This window comes from Ochotona princeps, chromosome 25, assembly GCF_030435755.1.
Source record: "Ochotona princeps isolate mOchPri1 chromosome 25, mOchPri1.hap1, whole genome shotgun sequence".
NCBI lineage: Eukaryota > Metazoa > Chordata > Mammalia > Lagomorpha > Ochotonidae > Ochotona > Ochotona princeps.
The window spans coordinates 24,047,457-24,065,364 of record NC_080856.1 but is presented as its reverse complement, the minus strand read 5'-3'; the positions used below and the strand labels follow the sequence as shown (position 1 = coordinate 24,065,364).

At 50.3% G+C, this 17,908-nt stretch overlaps 2 protein-coding genes across 20 annotated transcripts in view; one reads left to right on the top strand and one right to left on the bottom strand.

Annotated features, from left to right (window-relative positions):
- KMT2C (lysine methyltransferase 2C) overlaps positions 1-9,769 on the bottom strand; it is a 227,018-nt gene extending 217,249 nt beyond the window's left edge. For 11 of the 19 annotated variants that reach the window (XM_058655084.1, XM_058655080.1, XM_058655083.1 and 8 more), the window contains exon 1: positions 8,606-8,941. In XM_058655084.1, the coding sequence (XP_058511067.1) occupies positions 8,606-8,766 (161 nt within the window). In that variant the 5' untranslated portion in view covers positions 8,767-8,941. Of the gene's footprint in view, positions 1-8,605; positions 8,958-9,716 lie in introns of those variants that run through there. The other 8 variants (XM_058655086.1, XM_058655089.1, XM_058655091.1 and 5 more) reach the window with 4 other exon arrangements.
- A 5,852-nt stretch (positions 9,770-15,621) lies between these two features.
- Positions 15,622-17,581, top strand: CCT8L2 (chaperonin containing TCP1 subunit 8 like 2). The gene has a single exon (XM_004594490.4). It carries the CDS (start codon positions 15,878-15,880, stop codon positions 17,561-17,563), a length of 1,686 nt encoding a protein of 561 aa, XP_004594547.2. The 5' UTR covers positions 15,622-15,877; the 3' UTR covers positions 17,564-17,581.
- Positions 17,582-17,908: the final 327 nt, after the last annotated feature.

The following is a 17,908-nucleotide window of genomic DNA, read 5'->3' as shown; positions in this document are numbered from 1 at the left end:
CTACTACACAAAGTGCACTTATGGAAAACTTGATTAAAAACATCCCTCTAGATGGTAAGAGAGGAGAGACAGGGACTAGAGAGAAGACATGGTACTGGACAGTAATCAAGCCTGTGGCTTTTCCTCTGCATCGTCACAGGCTGGCTGAGCCTCATTTCTAGTTTCTCAATTTTTACAGGAAAGTCTTTACTTTTCTGGGTAGTCACCTGGACTGTTTTCCTTTGGCTGTTCCTCTCCTTTTGCACTTTTCTGTCTGCCACGTTATCTTTTCTGGTCGCCTTTTTTGGGCTTTGTTTACACCTTTGCAGCGGCAAGATAACCAACTATCTTGCCATCACCTCCTCTTTGGTTACTATGACCTTCCTCTTAAGCACCGTGGCAGTTCCAAGGCACACACTGTTAGGATCTGCTTTTTATTTAAATTCTTATTTACTTTTATTTAATTTGAAAGGCAGGGCACAGAGATTTTCTATTCACTGGTTCACTCTCCAAATGCAGCTAACACCAAAGGCTGGGTCAGGCCAAAGTCAGGAGCCCCAAAGTGAACGCAGCTTTTTCACCCGGCTGGTAGGAAGCAAAGTCTGTGTGCTGTCACCTGACACGCCCAGGGTGCACATCAGCTGGAAAGTTGCATGGAAAGCCTAGTAGACAGGATTCTGACACTCTGGACGCAGGCACCCCAACTGACAAGTTGCTGTGCCTAACACCAGCTCTCATCTGCAGACTTTGAAAATCGAATATCCTCTTGAACATCACCTGTTTTCCTAGAACAAAAATGTATTATGCTGCCCTTATATCCTACACTGTTCCCTTCAAAGCTCCTAATTTGAAGAGAAAGAAATTTCCATCCCTTCTGTATCTGGGATTATTTCCTTTATGGGGCACTTCATTCTTGGACGAAGTTTTCTTATTCTGAGCTAAAAACCCCTACAAAACTTCTCGATGTGTTCTGGAGAATCAACGAGCCCCCTTAAATTTCAGAAAATTTGAACACTGAAATCTATGTATAGCATATATGTTCTCCCAGGCAAAGACAAGGTACCCTAAAGGACCTGCGAGTCCAACACAATGAAGAACCACTCAAGACTGAACTGAACCTACTCTATGCCTACTCTCCCCTACTCTGTGCCTACCTACTTAATGCTAACCAAATGAATAGAGATAAGGTGCTTTCTGTATGTCAGACACCATGCAGTAGACACATTCGTGTAATTCCTCACCAACTCTGTGAAATAGGTGTTAATTCTACCTAACAGACAAGGCAACCAAAGCGCAGTGAAGGCATCTGAAGATCACACAGCCGGCTGAAAACTGTGAAACTTCTGAAAAGGAACATGGTTATTTGCTTGCATAAACAGTTCCTTTATTCCTCTTCTCTAGTATGTCCTTCTCCTTAAACCCCCTAGAAAAGGAAAGGATCTATTGTCGAACACTCATCTCTGGCACCTGTGCCATGGTGTATCAGGTTAAGCCTAAGCCTACAGCGCAGGATGCAATTGACTCAGGGCTGCTTTAGTTCCAATTCAGCTCCCTCATTATGGGCATGGTTCAAGTCGGGCCCCTGAACCCACTTGCGACCAGAGGAAGGGATTCTCAGCTTCCTATCAGCTTACCCAAAACTAGGGCAACTCCTGGGGAGTAAACCAATAGGTGGAGGATACTGCTCTCTCTCCTCTCTGTAACCATAAACCTTCAAATACAAATAAATCAAGGGCCCGGCACGATAGCGTAGTGGTTAAAGTCCTCCCATTGGGCGCGCCGGGATGCCATATGGGCACCGGTTCTAATCCTGGCAGCCCCGCTTCCCATTCAGCTTCCTGCCTGTTGCCTGGGAAAGCAGTCAAGGACGGCCCAAAGCCTTGAAACCCGGCACCCACGTGGGAGACCCGGAAGAGGCTCCTGGCTCCTGGCTCCAGATCGTCTCAGTTCCAGCCGTGGCAGCCGCTTGGGGAGTAAATCATCAGACAGAGGATCTTCCTCTCTGTCTCTCCTCCTCTCTGTCTTTCCAATAAAAATAAATAAATCTTTAAATAAGTAAGTAAATAAATAAATAAGATATACAGAGAGAAAGATCTTCCATCTGCTGATTTCACTCCCCAAGGGGCTGCTATGGCCTGAGCTGCGCCAATTGAAAGCCAGGAGCCCAGAGCCTCTTCCAGGTCTCCCACGCAGGTGCAGGGTCCCAAGGCTTTTGGTCATCCTCGACTGCTTTCCCAGGTCACAAGCATGAAGCTGGATGGGACATGGAGCTGGGATATAAATCAGCATCCATATGGGATCCTGGCTCATGCAAGGTGAAAACTTAAACTACTAGGCTACCGTACCAGTGGGGCCCACATGTGATTATTAATTATCAAGTAAATGCAATATCTGGTAAACACTAGAAGTACCTAGCACATAACAGGCAAGTATTGGTTCCTCAACTCTATCCTATCGAAGAATTACAGAAGCATGTTTGCACTCTTCAGGATCCCTTAAGTCTCCTTTGCACTTGTGCAATCTTTTATTATAGAATTTATCATTCTACATAACAGTTTGTTATGAACTGTAAGAAACTAAGGACAGGACCCAGTGTGACAGCCTAGTGGCTAAATCCTAACCTTGCATCTGCCGGGATCCCATATGGGCGCTGGTTCATGTTCCAGCAGCTCCCCTTCCCATCCAGCTCCCTGCTTGTGGCCTGGGAAAGCAGTCGAGGACGACCCAAAGCCTTGGGACCCTGCACCTGCGTAGGAGACCCAAAAGAGGCCCCGAGCTCCTGGCTTTGGATCAGCTCAGCTCCAACAATTGCGGCCATTTGGGGAGTGAATCATCGGACGCAAGATCTTCATCTCTGTCTCTCCTCTCTGTGTATCTGACTTTGCAATAAAAATAAAATAAATCTTTAAAAAGAGAGAGAGACTGACAGTCATGGATCAGGTATCAGCTCATTTAAAACCTTTCAGTGCCCATTAACTGCCAGGGACTTGAAACCACACAAAGTTTCCACACATCTTATTTCTTGAAAACATAGAGAACTTCTATCATAAAAACTACAAATTTACATTAGAAAGTGTGAATACTAATTACAATATCAATACTACAAATCACTATTTTATTAAATGTATCTATTCTGATGCAGTAGAGCCTTGTGTCACTCTGTCCAGGTATGACAACGAGAGGAAGGCTCTCACCAATATAGACAAGCACCAGCCACCGGCTGCACGGCCTTCGTTTACTGATCCCCATATCACTACTGTGTCCAATTCTTCTAAGACAATAATGCTCAGGTGGCTTCCTAATAAGAGTAACTGTTCTCTGAAAAGAAACTGGTTCAGGATGTAAATAGTTGACTCAGCAGCTGGTGGGGTGGTAACACAACCTAATCCTCCAAGATGCAGTGCCAATATCCTAAATGGGCAACAGTTTTCGTCCCAGCTACTCCACTTTCCATCCAACTCCCTGCTTAACAGTGGGAAAGCAGCAAAAAATCGCTCAGTCCTTGGGCCACTGTGCCCAGTTGGGAGACTTGGAGGAAGCTCCTGGCTTTGGATAAGTTCAGCTCTGGCTGTTGCGGCCATTTGGAAAGTAAACCCAAATTTGGGTTTGAAGCAAATTTGGGATGGAAGATCTTTGTCAATCCTTCTCTTGGTAAATCTGATCTGCCTTTCCAAAAAAAATAAATGTTTAATATATATGTATGTATATATGTATACATGTATACACATGAAGCTCATGAGCTATTCCAAATAACCAATAATTAAGTGGTCTTTGCAACTTAGGAAAACTTACTAGACAAGTATAAATTTTACAACTGCATTATGTGCAAAAGGAAGTTCCTATTTACTTTTTTTCTTTAAGATTTCATTTATTTATAAAGAAAAGAGAGGGGGCCAGTACAGTAGTTGATGGGTGAAAGGGCCTCCTCCTACAGGGTTCACATCCCATATGGGCGCCAACTGGAGTCCCGGCTGCTTCACTTCAGATCCAGCTCCCTGCAAGTGCATCTGGGAGAACAACGAGGAGGCCCAGGGCTTGGGTCCCTGCACCCACACGGAAGACCCAGAAGACGTTCCTGGCTCCTGGTTTTGGCCTGGCCTCTCTGTGACTCTGCATTTCAAATAGTTTTTTAAGATTTACTTATTTTTTTATTGGAAAGTCAGATATACAGGGGAGAGACAGAGAAGAAGATCCTCTGTCTGATGATTCACTCCCCAAAAAGGCCACAACAGCTGGAGCTGCGCCAATCCAAAGCTAGGAACCAGGAGCTTCTTCTGGGTCTCCCACACAGGTGCAGGGTCCCAAGGCCTTAGGCCGTCCTCAACTGCTTCCCCGGGCTACAAGCAGGGAACTAAATGGGAAGTAGGGCTGCCAGGATTAGAACCAGCGCCCTTATGCGATCCCAGCATGTTCAAGGTGAGGACTTCAGCCACTAAGCTACTGCTCCAGGCCTCAAATAAATATTTCAAAAGGAACAAAAAGAGAGAGAGGAGAGAATTACATATTTTCCATCTGTTGGTTCAAGCCCACATGGCCACAACAGCTGGTCAAGGCTGTAGTCATGCGACCTTAGCCTTCCCCGGTTCTCCCACTTTGGTGTCAGGGTCTCAAGCTCTTTCCCAAGCTCATTAGCAGGGAGCTCAACTAGAAACAGAACAGCCAGGATTTGAATCAGCACTTCCATCCAACATGCCAGTGTTGCAGACAGCTCCCTAGCCTACTGTAACACCATACCAACACCTCTATTTATACTTACACCCAAATTTTCAAACTCCACCTCTGGGGCCAATGTTGTAGTGTAGTAACTACAGCCACAGCTTGCCAACACCAGCAGCCCAAATGGGCCCCAGTTCAAGTTCCAGGTATTCTACTTCAGATCAAGCTCCCTGCTCAATGGTCTAGCAAAGAGCAGAAGATGGCCCTGTCACTCAAGCTGGTGACCCTGATGAAGCTCTTGGCCCCTGGTTTTAACCTGACAGATATCTGGCCCGGCTCTGTCCACTGCAGAGAAACGGAACCAGGAAAGACAAGATCTCTGTCTCTTTCATTCCCTCTCTGTATCTCTGACTTCCCCCCAAAATTATCTTAATCAAACAATGCCAGTTTCGTGTGTCAGAATGCCTGGGTTTGATAGCCAGCTCCTGGTCCTGAGTCCACGGGCAGTCAGTGGTGATGGCTTAGGTAACTGTGCTCCTGCCGCCCACGTGGGACACCTGGCTCCAGAGACATCTGGAGGGTGAACAAGTGGGCATGCTCTTGCTCACTGTCTGATAAAAATTAAAGTTAAAATTAACAAACTCTGTCTCTAATATTAATAGCTTCAATTCAGAATTCTTGACTTTAGGTACTACATGCAATTTTCAAGTAATCATGGTTAATATTAAACACAGCTTACATGACAAGAAAAATTAGCTACCATTACAAAAGAAGAAAATGTTATATTTATTTCAGTTAGCTAGTAAAAATCCAAACTCAGGGTCCAGCACTGTGATTTAGCATGAAAAGCCACCACCTGTGATGCCAACATCCCACATGGGCGCCAGGTCTTCTCCTGGGTCCTGCACTTCCAATGCAGCTCCTTGCTAACATACCCGGGTAAAACACTGAAGGATGGTCAAGATGCTTGGCCCCTGCACACATACGGGAAACCCAGAGAGAAGGTCCTGCCTCCTGCCTCCCTGCTTCAGCCTGACCCAGCACTGGCCGCCGTGGCCATCTGGGGATTGAAGTAGCAGGTAAGACCTTCATCTCCTCCTCGGTAGCCCTTCCAAATCAATCTTTGGAAAAAAAAAAAAACACCAAAATCCAAACAAAGTGTAATGTACAAAGCATGTTTTTTTGTGAAATCCAAAGACAAACATACAAAATTCACTCCATCAAAGTCACAAAAAAAAAAGGAAAAAATAGCAAAAATGTCATAAAGCATTATGTCTATCTTAACACAAGCCACTACACAAGCAATTGAAAAACCCTTATCTCCACTCTGTTGCACAAGCTATATTAGCTTCCCTTTCTTTGATGGATTCTTTCCAATTCCATAATCAAACCTACATCACATTGGTGACACATCAGTTTCACTTTAGGGTCTTCACCATGTAACTTCAGGGTCTTTTCACCATGAATTTGAATACCAGAAAGACGCACAACTGAAAAAACCATCTCTGCTTCCCATTTGATATATTAATCCCAATCCCATGTTTCTAAAACAACTGATGCAGGACAGATGCCAGGGAGCGATGCAGGACCTCTCCACCCCACAGCACAGTCCTGGCTGCTCCACTTCAGGGTCAGCTTCCTGCGAATGCACACCGAGAGGCAGCAGATGGCGGCCCAAGCACCTGTGTTCCTGCCAGTCACTCAGACAGCCCCGAGGGAGCTGCTGGCTCCTGGCTTTGGCCCAGCCCGGCCCTGACAGTTGCGGTCCTCTGAGAAGTGAACAGGCACACGGAAGGCAACCTACTACTTTGTCACTCTCTTTGCCATTTAAGTAAATGAAAAAAAAATTTTTTTAACAATACAAATGATTCTATTCCTTTCAGAAGAAACCCAGTTTTTTTTTTTAAAGATTTACTTATTTTTACTGGAAAGGCAGATTTACAGAGGAAAGACCAGAGAGATCCTCCATCCACTGGTGTGCAGCCTAAGTGGTGGCAAAGGCTCCAGCTGAGCCGATGTGAAGCCAGGAACCAGGAGCTTCTTCCAGTTTCCCCACATGTGCTCTGAGGCCCAAGTACTTGGGCCTTCTCAAATGAACTACCAAGGAGCTGAATTACAACAGGGGCAGCAAAGACAAGCACCATAGCAGGTGGTGGCTTTAACCAACAATACCCGCCCCTGTGGAAATTTTCAAACTTCTCAAAAGGCCACCTTTTTTCATTCATAACATGAGAGAGAAAATTTTAAACAATAAGGTGGTAAAAACTCTAATAAATCTACTTCTATTCTGGTGCAGCCAGGAGCCACACTCATACAAATGAGCTCATTACAACAAGAGGGGCGGGCTAGGGATGGGACAGTACTTGGCTGCGCTCTCTAGGGTAAGAATTCAAAAATACCTTCGGAAAGAGCGAAAACTGCCTTTCAAACAGTGAAAATACAAAGCAATCAAGTTAAAGCTAATTTCACTTGCTTCCAGTGATTGAAAAGGGGCAGGGAAGTCTTTCGTTACTTAAAACTCCACCTTGCTTCTCTAAATTTCAGTTCACACAGAAGTAGCAATGGCATTTTACATCCACATTATAAGTTGCAAAATAAACAAACTGTTTCAAAAAAAAAAAAAAAACCACCTAACCTATTACAGGTAATGCATACTTGGCACTTGTTGCCTTCCTGATTTGCCACAGCTCGGAAAGGGCTAGCAAAAAAATATGGGAGCAAAGTGAAGGCCCTGACTCATTTTCACAGTCAAGGCAAGGCAAAGCCAAGCACACGCAGTCAGGAGCTTAAAGGTGTCCCACACCCCAGGCCTGCTGTGCCTCAGTTAACACTACCATTTTTTACTCCAAATCACTAAACATAACAACACTATTACTAAAAGAACGCATCCGAGCCACAGAAACAGCGCATCCATAAACGTGTTGGCTTCCTCCACGTCCCAGCAACACCCCTCCACTGGCGACAGCTCCATGAGAAGGTCCGACAATGAAATGAGTAAGCAGCAAATGCCACCCTACAACTTGGAGAGACAGCCAAAGGAAGGGCCCACGGGAGAGTCCAGGGACTCCCTGGCGCTAGCAAGAATTTCTTAATTTACAGGCAAAAGTTGTCTTTTATCCGCTTTGGTATTAAAAATTAAAATAAAAAAAGACCATTCTAGACACGTAAGGCACTGGGGTACGCTGGGAAACCAACGAAAAAACGCCTAGTCCTCCGCCGCGAGTTCGGGGGGTCAGCCAGGCAGGGCTCCCCCGCAGCTCTTCACAGTCGGCCCCACGGAAGGCACCCCCAAACTTGGCGTGGCTTCCACCTGAGCGAGGGGACCAGCACACAGCAGGGTTTGTGTGCTCCGGGCAGTGCGGCTCCGGGGGTGGGGGGAGGGGGTGGAGGAAGAAGTCAAATGGCTTCCTAATCTATCATTAAACAAGAAAACACAGGGCTGGGATCCCGAAAAGTTCCAGGAACACAAGCTGACAAAGAGAAGGCGCTCTCCTGCCGGCCGCCACCCCTCCGCGGCCCCCAGCCCACCCGGCCGCGGCGTTTTGACAGCTCCGGAGTTTGCCGAGAGCGCGGACGGCTTTTGTAGTTTACACGAAATTCGTCCGATGGGGAAAACACCTGGGCGAGCGTCGCTGTTTGTTTTTTAAATGATTCCTGCTAGGCCAAGACGAATCTCCCCAGCAATATCAACGCCATCTCCCCCGCCCCCCCCAAAAAAAACAAGAGAAAGAGAGCGAGAGAGAAGCCCGAAAGGGGGGGAAAAAACACAGCAGCAGCAGCAGCAGCAGCAGCAGCAGCAGCAACAGCAGCAGCAACGAGAAGGCCAAAGTAAAAAGTGGAGAGTGCGGGGCCGGGCCGCCGCCCGGGGCCGCCCCGCCCCCACCCCCGGGGCCGCGGGGCGCGGGGGGCCGCGGGCCGGGCGCCCGGTGACAGCTCGGGCCCGGCCTGGCGCCCTCCGCACTCAACTTACTTCTTTCTGGCTCTCTGGAAAGGGGAAGCGCCATCTTTGCGAGGCCGGCCCCGAGGTCTTTTGTCTGCGGCTGCGGGGCTCGGGGCCGGGACTCCGGGCTCCTCGGGGGGCGGTGGCGGCGGCTGCGGCTGCTCCACGCTCCGGTCCTCCTCCGACGACATCCTAGTCACCAGGAAAGACACATGGATCCGGGGCCTCCTCCTGGGGGGCGCCTCCCGCCGCCGCCGCTGCTGCTGCTCGGGTTCCTCCTCCCCGGCTCAGCCTCTCGCATTGCCCGCAGCCCCGGCGGCGGCGGCGGCGGCGGCACCGGCAGGTACCGGGCGAGGCGGCAACATGGAGCGAGCAGGACACGCACTCACACACATCGGCGCGGGCGCGCGCACCTCGGCGCGCAGGGGCCGGCGGGGGGCGGCGGGCGGGGCGGGCCGGCCGGGCCCGGCGGGCGGGCGGGGCGGGGCGGGGCGGCTGCGGGGCCGGGCGGGGCGCCGGCGGCTTGCGGGGCGGAGAGGCTGAGCCGGCCGCGAGGGGCTCCCCGCCCGAGGCCCCTCCCCCAGGGCCGCCCGCCGCGGGAGGAGAGGGGGGAAAAAGAAAAAAAAAAAAGGGACGGGGAGCCGCGCGGCTCGGGGAGGGGGCTCGGCGGGGCGGCGTGGGGGTCCCGCCCCTCCCCCGCGCCCGCAGGCCCCGGCGGCGGCGGCGAAGTTTTGACAGCTGCTCCAGTTGTTGTTGTGGGTTCCGGGGCTGCGCGAGCGCCGGCCCCTCCGCCCCCTCCCTGCCTCCCTCTCTCTCTCTCTCTCTCTCTCTCTCTCTCTCTCTCACACACACACACACACACACACACTCGCTCGCTCTCCCGGCGCAGGGGAGGAGGAAGTTTTTTGCGTGTGTGCCGTGTACCCCCTCACACACACCACACACACACACACACACACAAGATCGTGGCCGCGGCGCGAGGCCCTCGCCGGGGCTCCCCCGGGGCGACCCGCACCACAGACCTCTCCAACTCGCCGCCGTCTCGCCCGCCCGCCCACACACACACACACACACACACACTCACACACGCACGACCGCCCCGCCGGCCCCCGCCCCTTCCCCCCGCTCCCCGGCCCCTCACCCGCCCCTCGCGCGCCGCCGCTGCCACTCACGGGGCCCGCTCCGCGCAGGCGCCGCTCCCCTCCGCCCGCGGACGCGCCGCCGCCGCTGACCTCACCGCCCCTCCCCCCGCCCGGGGCTCCCTCCCCGCCCCTCCCCCCGCCCGCTCTGACGCGGCGGCCGGCCGAGCCAGCGGCTGCTCCGGCTCCGGCTCCGGCTCCGGCTCGGGAGAGAAGCAAGCTGTGGACAAAGAGATCCGGAATCGGGATCCGGGCACCACCGGGCGACGGAGGCCCCGGGGAAGCTGTGGAAACACACACACACACACACACCAAAAAAATGTACCCCGAGACCGAGCCTGGCGCGCTGCTGAGCCGCGGCGTGCCTCCGGGTGCCCCGGCACAGCCGCCCGCGGCTCCCCCATCCGCCCTCACTGCGAGTGTGTGGAGACCCGGGGAGATGACGCCGCCCGCGCACGGTAGTCTTTCGTTTCACTGGCTGTGGAGGAAAAGCAATGGAGTTCAACTTCGTGATAATCCAATTCCAGTTGTAGTTTCGTTATTATAACGTCATTTTAAATAATAATAATAAACCAGGACGGCTTTACACAAAGCTGTAAGACAAAGAACCGTGACATTTTGAAGAATAAAATGCTTCACGACAGCCCAACAACTAGATTTTAATTCAGCCTGTGCTGATGAAGAGACAAAAAATAATCCGAGTATTTCTCAGCCACCTCTTACAGGACGTTTAAAAAAAAAGTAAAAGAAAAATGGGGCTAGAATAAGCCAGAAATACAGGTTTTTTTTCCAGAAGAGCAGTTATAAATATGGGATTCCAGAAGCTTTCCTTATGCCAACAGATAAGCCTGGACGATGTACTCCGCTGTGCTGTCCTTACCTTCCCTTACTATCCGCTGTTACTACGGCAGTGAGCAATACGGAGACTTGAGGGGGCGGAGGGCTATATTAAACAGAAACCATCTGCGGCAGGAGCAGGGCGAACCCTCGTTTTACATGGGGGAGCCTTGTGGTGGGGAGCCTTTCTGTTCGCGTGAACCATGAGAACCGTAGGCGCAGTCTCCTGCCGTGGGGCTCACCTGCCCTCCCTAAACCAGGATATTAACTTTGAACTGCGATTCCTATTTGGGCAACATAGACACAATCTGATTTCCTGAGGCTCTTCTAACTGAAAACACGGTTTTCTACAATCAGGACTGTAGTTAAGATAGCCACGTGAATTCCTTCGGGGTGAATTCCTGCTTTTTCAAGTTTACCAAATTCACACCCTGAAGGAAGTCTGGGACTGAGCAGCAGGCAGCTGGCATGGTAAACACAAATTCTAATTGAAAAGATCCTACTACACATAGGAATGGGCATAACTGAAGCTTATTTCTAAGTAAAAACAAGAACACTCGCCTTTCTTCAATTTATGCTGCCTGTTACACTTTATATACAATTTCAGATTGGATGATTGATCCAAGGGTTTATTGGTGTTTCGTGCTGAAATTAGAATATTCCTTTGCACTAGGAGTTTCAAATAAGTATAAAATTATACATCAAGGCAGTTTACTTCAATACACTTCCTTAGCGCTTCCAAAAATCTGTCAGTGTGTCTATGCAAATTGCAAGTCACTCTGGTTGGAAACTTAGAGGAAAGAAAAGGGGGACTCTGGGGAGAAAAGTGGGTGGAGTGAATGGAGGCGTGGCAGCGGTGTGCAGGCAGGTTTGGGGAAAGAGGAAACATGGCACAGGCCAGCCAGCCTGGCCACTATGAGCAAAGAGAAGAGTGGGCTCGTTGGTGTGAGGTTAACATCGGCGGAAAAAACATACCCTACGATGCTGAGAAAAGATTCAAGGAATACTTCTTCCATTTGAAAGCCTTCCAGAGATTTTTCCATCACACTCATCCAAATTACACAGCTCTGAGACCACAGGGGCAAAGATCCAGGCGATAGGTAGCTGAGAGGCCTCAAAACCATTAAATCAGACATTAGCATGTGGAAAAAGGACCAAATACAATTTTAAGTACCTGGTGTGGTAGCCTAACAGCTAAAGTCCTTGCCTTGCTCGTGCCGGGATCTCATATGGGTGCTGGTTCTAATCCCGGTGGCCCCGCTTCCCATCCAGCTCCCTGCTTGTGGCCTGGGAAGGCAGTCCAGGACAACCCAATGCTTTGGTACCCTGTGCCGGCATGAGAGACCAAGAAGACGCTACTGGCTCCTGGCTTCAGATCAGCACAGCTCCAGCCATTGTGGTCACTTGGGGAGTGAATCATCGGACAGAGGATCTTCCTCACTGTATCTCCTCTCCTCTGTATATCTGACATTTCAATTTAAAAAAGTCGTTAAAAATATATACAATTTTTGGGCCCGGCACCGTGGCCTACCGGCTAAAGCCCTCACCATGAATGCGCCAGGATCCCATGTGGGTGCCAGTTCTAATCCCAGCAGCCCTGCTTCCCATCCAGCTCCCTGCTTGTGGCCTGGGAAAGCAGTCAAGGATGGTCCAAAGCCTTGGAACCCTGCACTTGTGTGGGAGACCCAGAAGAAGTTTCTGGCTCATGGCTTCAGGTTGGCACAGCACCAGCCATTGCGGTCACTTGGGGAGTGAATCATCAGGCGGAGGGGGGTCATATGTCCCCATGGTTGCATCTACAACTTAGAAAGTAATGGTTACTTGTATTATTATTATTATTATTATTATTATTATTATTATTATTATTAGAAAGTCAGAGTCACAGAGGAAAGGAGAGAGGCAAAGATCTTTTTTTTTTCTTTTAATTATTTATTATTTTACTTCATTAATTACATTGTATTATGTGACACAGTTACATAGGTACTTGGGTTCTCCCCACCCCTCCCCAAACCCTCCCACCATGGTGAATTCCTCCACCTTGTTGCATAACCACAGCTCAAGTTCAGTTGAGATTCCCCCATTGCAAGCGTATACCAAACATAGAGTCCAGCATCTTACTGTCCAGTCAAAGATCTTCTAACCACTGGTTTACTCCCCAAGTGGCCACAACAGCCATTGCTGAGCCTATCCAAAGCCAGGAGCCAGGAGCTTCTTCTAGGTCTCACATACGGGTGCAGGGTCCCAAAGCTTTGGGCCGTCCTCTACTGCTTTCTCAGGCCACTGGCAGAGAAAAGTATACAGTAGAGCAGCCGGGATACAAACAGGCACCTATATGGGATCCTGGCCCATGCAAGGTGAGGCCTTTAGCCCTAGGCTACCGTGCCAGACCCTACTATTATTATTTTTAAAGATGCATGTATTTCTTTTTTTTTTTTTTTTTTTTGGAAAGGCAGATATTCAGAGAGGAGGAGAGACAGAGAGGAAGATCTTCCTTCTGTCCGATGATTCACTCCTCAAGCGGCTGCTACAGCTGGAGCTGAGCCAATCCGAAGCCAGGAGCCAGGAGCTTCCTCCAGGTCTCCCATGCAGGTGCAGGGTTCCAAATTTTGGGCCGTCCTTGACTGCTTTCCCAGGCAACAGGCAGGGAGCTGGATGGGAAGCGGGGCTGCCAGGATTAGAACCGACGTCCTTATGGGATCCTGGCGCGTTCAAGGCGAGGACTTTAACCATACGCTATCGTGCCTAGCCCAAGATATATGTATTTTCATTGGAAAGTCAGATTCACAGAGAGAAGGAGAGACAGAAACATCTTCCATCATCTGGTTCACTCCGCAAATGGCCGCAACAGCTATAGTTGAGCCAATCTGAAGCCAAGGAGATAGGAGCTTCGTCTGGGTTTCCCACACAGGTGCAGGTCCTAAGGCTTTGGGCTGTCCTTTGCTGCTTTCCCAGGCCACAATCAGGGAGCTGGATGGGCAGTGGAGCAGTCAAAGCACACACTGGCACCAACATATGATGCCAGCACTAACAAGTGGAGGATTCTCCAGGTGAATCAGCGTGCCAGCCCCTAGACACCCTATTACTCAACACTAGCTGAATAAATTGTTGCACAGTAAGTGAAATATACATGAAAACAGGTTTGATGTTAAAAAAATAATAATAATTTGTGCCCGGCGTGAAAGTGGCCTGGAAATGCAGTCGAGGACAGCCCAAAGCCTTGGGAGACCCGCGTGGGAAACTCGGAAGAGGATCCTGGCTTCGGATTGGCTAAGCTCTAGCCGTTGCAGCCACTTAGGGAGTGAATCATCGGAGGGAAGATCCTCTCTGTCTCTCCCCCTCTCTGTATATCCACCTTTCTAATAAAAATAAATGAATTAATAAAAGAATTCTTTTACAGGGATAATTGTTTTTTTAAATTATCCTTACAATATATATGTATATTTCACTTTTCTGTATAGTTTGTTACATTTTACATTTCTGTAAGTGTGCAAATTGTCTTAGCTTGCATAAGTGGCATTCATTAGAATACATGGGCGTGTGGTGCAGCTGTTTAGACACCATTTGGGATTCCCACATGCCATATTCGGAATGCCTGGTTCAAGTCAAGTCCTGGCTCCTTGGGTTCTGATCCAGCTTCCTGCCCATGTACAGCCCGGGAGACAGGAGTGACGGCTGAACTACCTGGGTTGCTGCCACCCACTTGGGAGAGGCCCAGATTGAGCAGGAATTAGGGAGTGAGTACAATGATGAAACCTTTCTCTTTCTCTTTCTTTCTCCCTGCCTTTCATATAAAATGAAAATATCAATTTTGAAAGAAAGTCACAAAAATAAAGATAGCAAAACATATTGAGTTGTACTACAAAGGGTAAGCATCATGGGTATTTGGTAAAGCCACCGCTTGTGGCATCCGAAGTGCGGAATAGGCCTTGGCTGCTCTGCTTCCACTCTAGCTCCCTACTACTGTGCCTGGAAGGCAGCAGTACTTGGGGCCCCGCCACCACGTGGGAGACCTGGATGGAGTTGCCAGCTTTAGCCTGGCTGAGACTTGGTGTTTGAAGCTAACTGGGACTTGAGCCAGCGGATAGAACATCTCTACCCTACTCCTCCTCCCTCCCCCTACGGCCTTTTAAATAAATAAACATTTAAACTAAACATTGCAAAGAAGACAAAACAAAGCACAGACATTCTTTCTCAATTTTCCCTCAAAAAAAAAGTACCTGGTGATTTCACATGGAATTTTTTTAAAGGGTTATTTATTTCATTTGAAAGAGTTGGGCCTGGCACCGTGGCCTAGTCGCTAAAGTCCTCGCCTTGAAAACCCCGGGATCCCATATGGGTTCCAGTTCTAATCCCGGTGGCCCCGCTTCCCATCCAGCTCCCTGCTTGTGGCCTGGGAAGGCAGTCCAGGACAACCCAATGCTTTGGGACCCTGAACTTGCGTGGGAGACCCAGAAGAGGATTATCTGGGCTCCTGGCTTCAGATCGGCACAGCACCAGCCAGTGTGGTCACTTGGGGAGTGAATCATCGGACAGATGATCTTCCTCTCTGTCTCTTCTCCTCTCTGTATACCTGACTTTGTAATAAAAATAAATAAATCTTTAAAAAAAACAAAACAAAAGAAAAGTCAGAGTTACAGAGAGCAAGAGAAAGATCTTCCAACTACTGGTTCCCTCTTAAATGACTGCAATGACTGAGGCTGGGCCAGTCCAAAGCCAGGAGCCGGGAGCTTCATCCAGGCCTCCACATGGGTGGCAGGCATCCAGTTGATGTTCCATCTTCTATTTCTTTCCCCAGGCTATTAGCAGGAAGCTGGATCAGAAGTACAGTGGCCAGGACTCAAACCTGGGGCCTCAGGTAGAAGCTTAACCTATTCTGGGTTTGTACTGCCCCATCAGCGACTTTAACTACGTAGGCATTGCTACCTGATTTTCTTCTCATCATCTCGAGTTTAAAGGAGTGTCCCCCTCCTACTGGACAACCAGGCCTGATTTTTGCCGGCAGTCAGGGCCTGCCCATTGCTAAACATCCTCTGTGACCTCATTTCCCAGCCCGGATTCCATTTGCCACTTTGTGACTTCATCAGCTAAAGATCCTGCTTGCTACCAAGTTCAGAAGCCCCAGGAGCCCAGTTCCTCTGCAGAATCAACTTGGGGGCTGGTTCTGGGCCTGAGCTCTCCTCGGGAGCCCCTTGGAGCTAAGCCAGCGTGCCTCCGCCAGGCTGGCTTCTTCAGACTGTTGGGTTCCTTGTTTCTGCTGACACCACTCCCCCTGTTGCCACTGCCAGAGCACCTGGCAGCCCACACACTCCCTCCCCCTCTGGTAGCCATGGACCAGAGAGCCCCACCAACCCTGCAGCTGCCCAAGCGCCTGGAGGTGGGCCCCAAGGAATGCTCAGGAAGTGCCCGAGAGGAAGCCAGGTACCAGCTGAGCAGCACGGCTGCAGTCCAGACCCTGGCCAGGATCATCCGGCCTTGCTACGGCCCCTGCGGCCGGCAGAAGTTCCTGGTGACCGTCAGCGGAGAGACACTGTGCACAGGCTATGCCGCAGCAATCCTCAAGGCTTTACAGCTGGAACACCCCGTGGCCCAGTTCCTCCGGGATGCAGCCCAGGCCCAGGCAGAGGGCAGTGGGGACGGCACAGCCTTCCTAGTCCTGCTGACAGAAGCGTTGCTGGAGCAGGCCGAGGACCTACTCAAGGCCGGCCTGCCTCGCATCCAGCTCCGGGAGGCCTACGCCACAGCCTCGGCAGAGGTCCTGGCCTCTCTGCCTTCTCTAGCCATCCGATCTCTGGGGCCCTTGGAAGATCCTTCTTGGGCCCTCTATTCTGTGATGAATACCCACACCGTGAGCCACGTAGAGTTCCTAACCAAGCTGGTGGCCCATGCATGCTGGGCTAGCAAGGAGTTGGATGGCAGCTTCAAGCCTGAGCGTGTTGGGGTATGCATCCTGCATGGAGGGGCACTGGAGGATTCCTGCCTGCTTCCGGGTCTAGCGATGTCTGGGAAACCCTGTGGCCAAATGACTGTGCTGTTAACCGGGGCCAGGGTGGCTCTCTTCATTTGCCCCTTTGGTCCTGCCAGTCCTAATGCCCCAGCAACTGCCCGGCTTTCCAGTTCTGAGGACCTAGTTAACTTTAGTAACGGAAGTGAACGACTGATACAAGAGCAAGTTTCTCAGCTGGCAGCTGTCGGTATTAATGTGGTGGTGGTATGGGGAGAAATTGATGACAGGACCCTCACAATGGCTGACAAGTCTGGCATCATGGTGATTCAAGCCACGTCTCGGAGGGAGATGGTTTATCTGAGCGAGGTGCTAGACACACCTTTGCAAACTCGTCTGATTCCTCCTTTGAAGCCAGGCAAGTGCCAGAAGGTTTACAGACAGGAGCTGGGAGAAGGTTTGGCCATGGTGTTTGAATGGGACAGTCCGGGCACACCTGCCCTCACCTTGGTCCTCAGGGGGGCCACAACAGAGGGGCTCCGAGGTGCACAGCAGGCTGCCTACCATGGCATTGATGCCTACTTCCAGCTGTGCCAAGATCCCAGACTGATTCCAGGAGCTGGGGCCTCGGAGATGGCTCTGGCTAAAATGCTCACAGATAAGGGAAGACAACTGGAAGGGCCGGGCGGTCCTGTATTCCTCGCATTTGCCCGGGCCCTGCGGTCTCTTCCCAAAACCCTGGCTGAGAACGCGGGCTTGGCTGTCTCAGACGTGATGGCTAAAATGAGTGGAGTTCACCAAGTTGGGAACTTCCTGATCGGAGTGGGAACTGAAGGGATAATAAACGTGGCCCAGGAAGGGATATGGGACCCCCTCATGGCCAAAGCCCAAGGACTTCGGGCAGTAGCTGAGGTGGTGCTGCAGCTCGTGACTGTAGATAAAATTGTAATGGCCAAGCAAAGTCCCACGCAGCAGCGGAGCTCGGAATCTGACACGAAGACGCCAAAGGAACGCCTGTCTTCTATGCAAAAAAGAATCCTTGCGATGTACAAGGAACATCAGTCTCAATAAAAAGGGGCGCGCACCAAGGAGGGCAGTCTGCTCTGAAGTTCATACTCGCCTTATAGACAACCTCCATCTCCGGGACCGTTAGTCTGTTTCTTCAGATACAACCACTTGCAGAAATAGGACAGTTCCTTGACTGGCTTACTGCCTTCCAAGTCTTGACTTTTTCAATTCCTATTCCTCTCCATTAGAGTTTGTTCCTTTCCTACAATAAGAGCAGGATTCAATTCTAACACGATTTTTAAATTGAGTACCTGTACTTCGATGATGCGCGCGCACACACACACACACACACACACACTCTCCAGCAATTGCTTTGCAACTGTTTGAGCATTTCCTGCACACTATTCA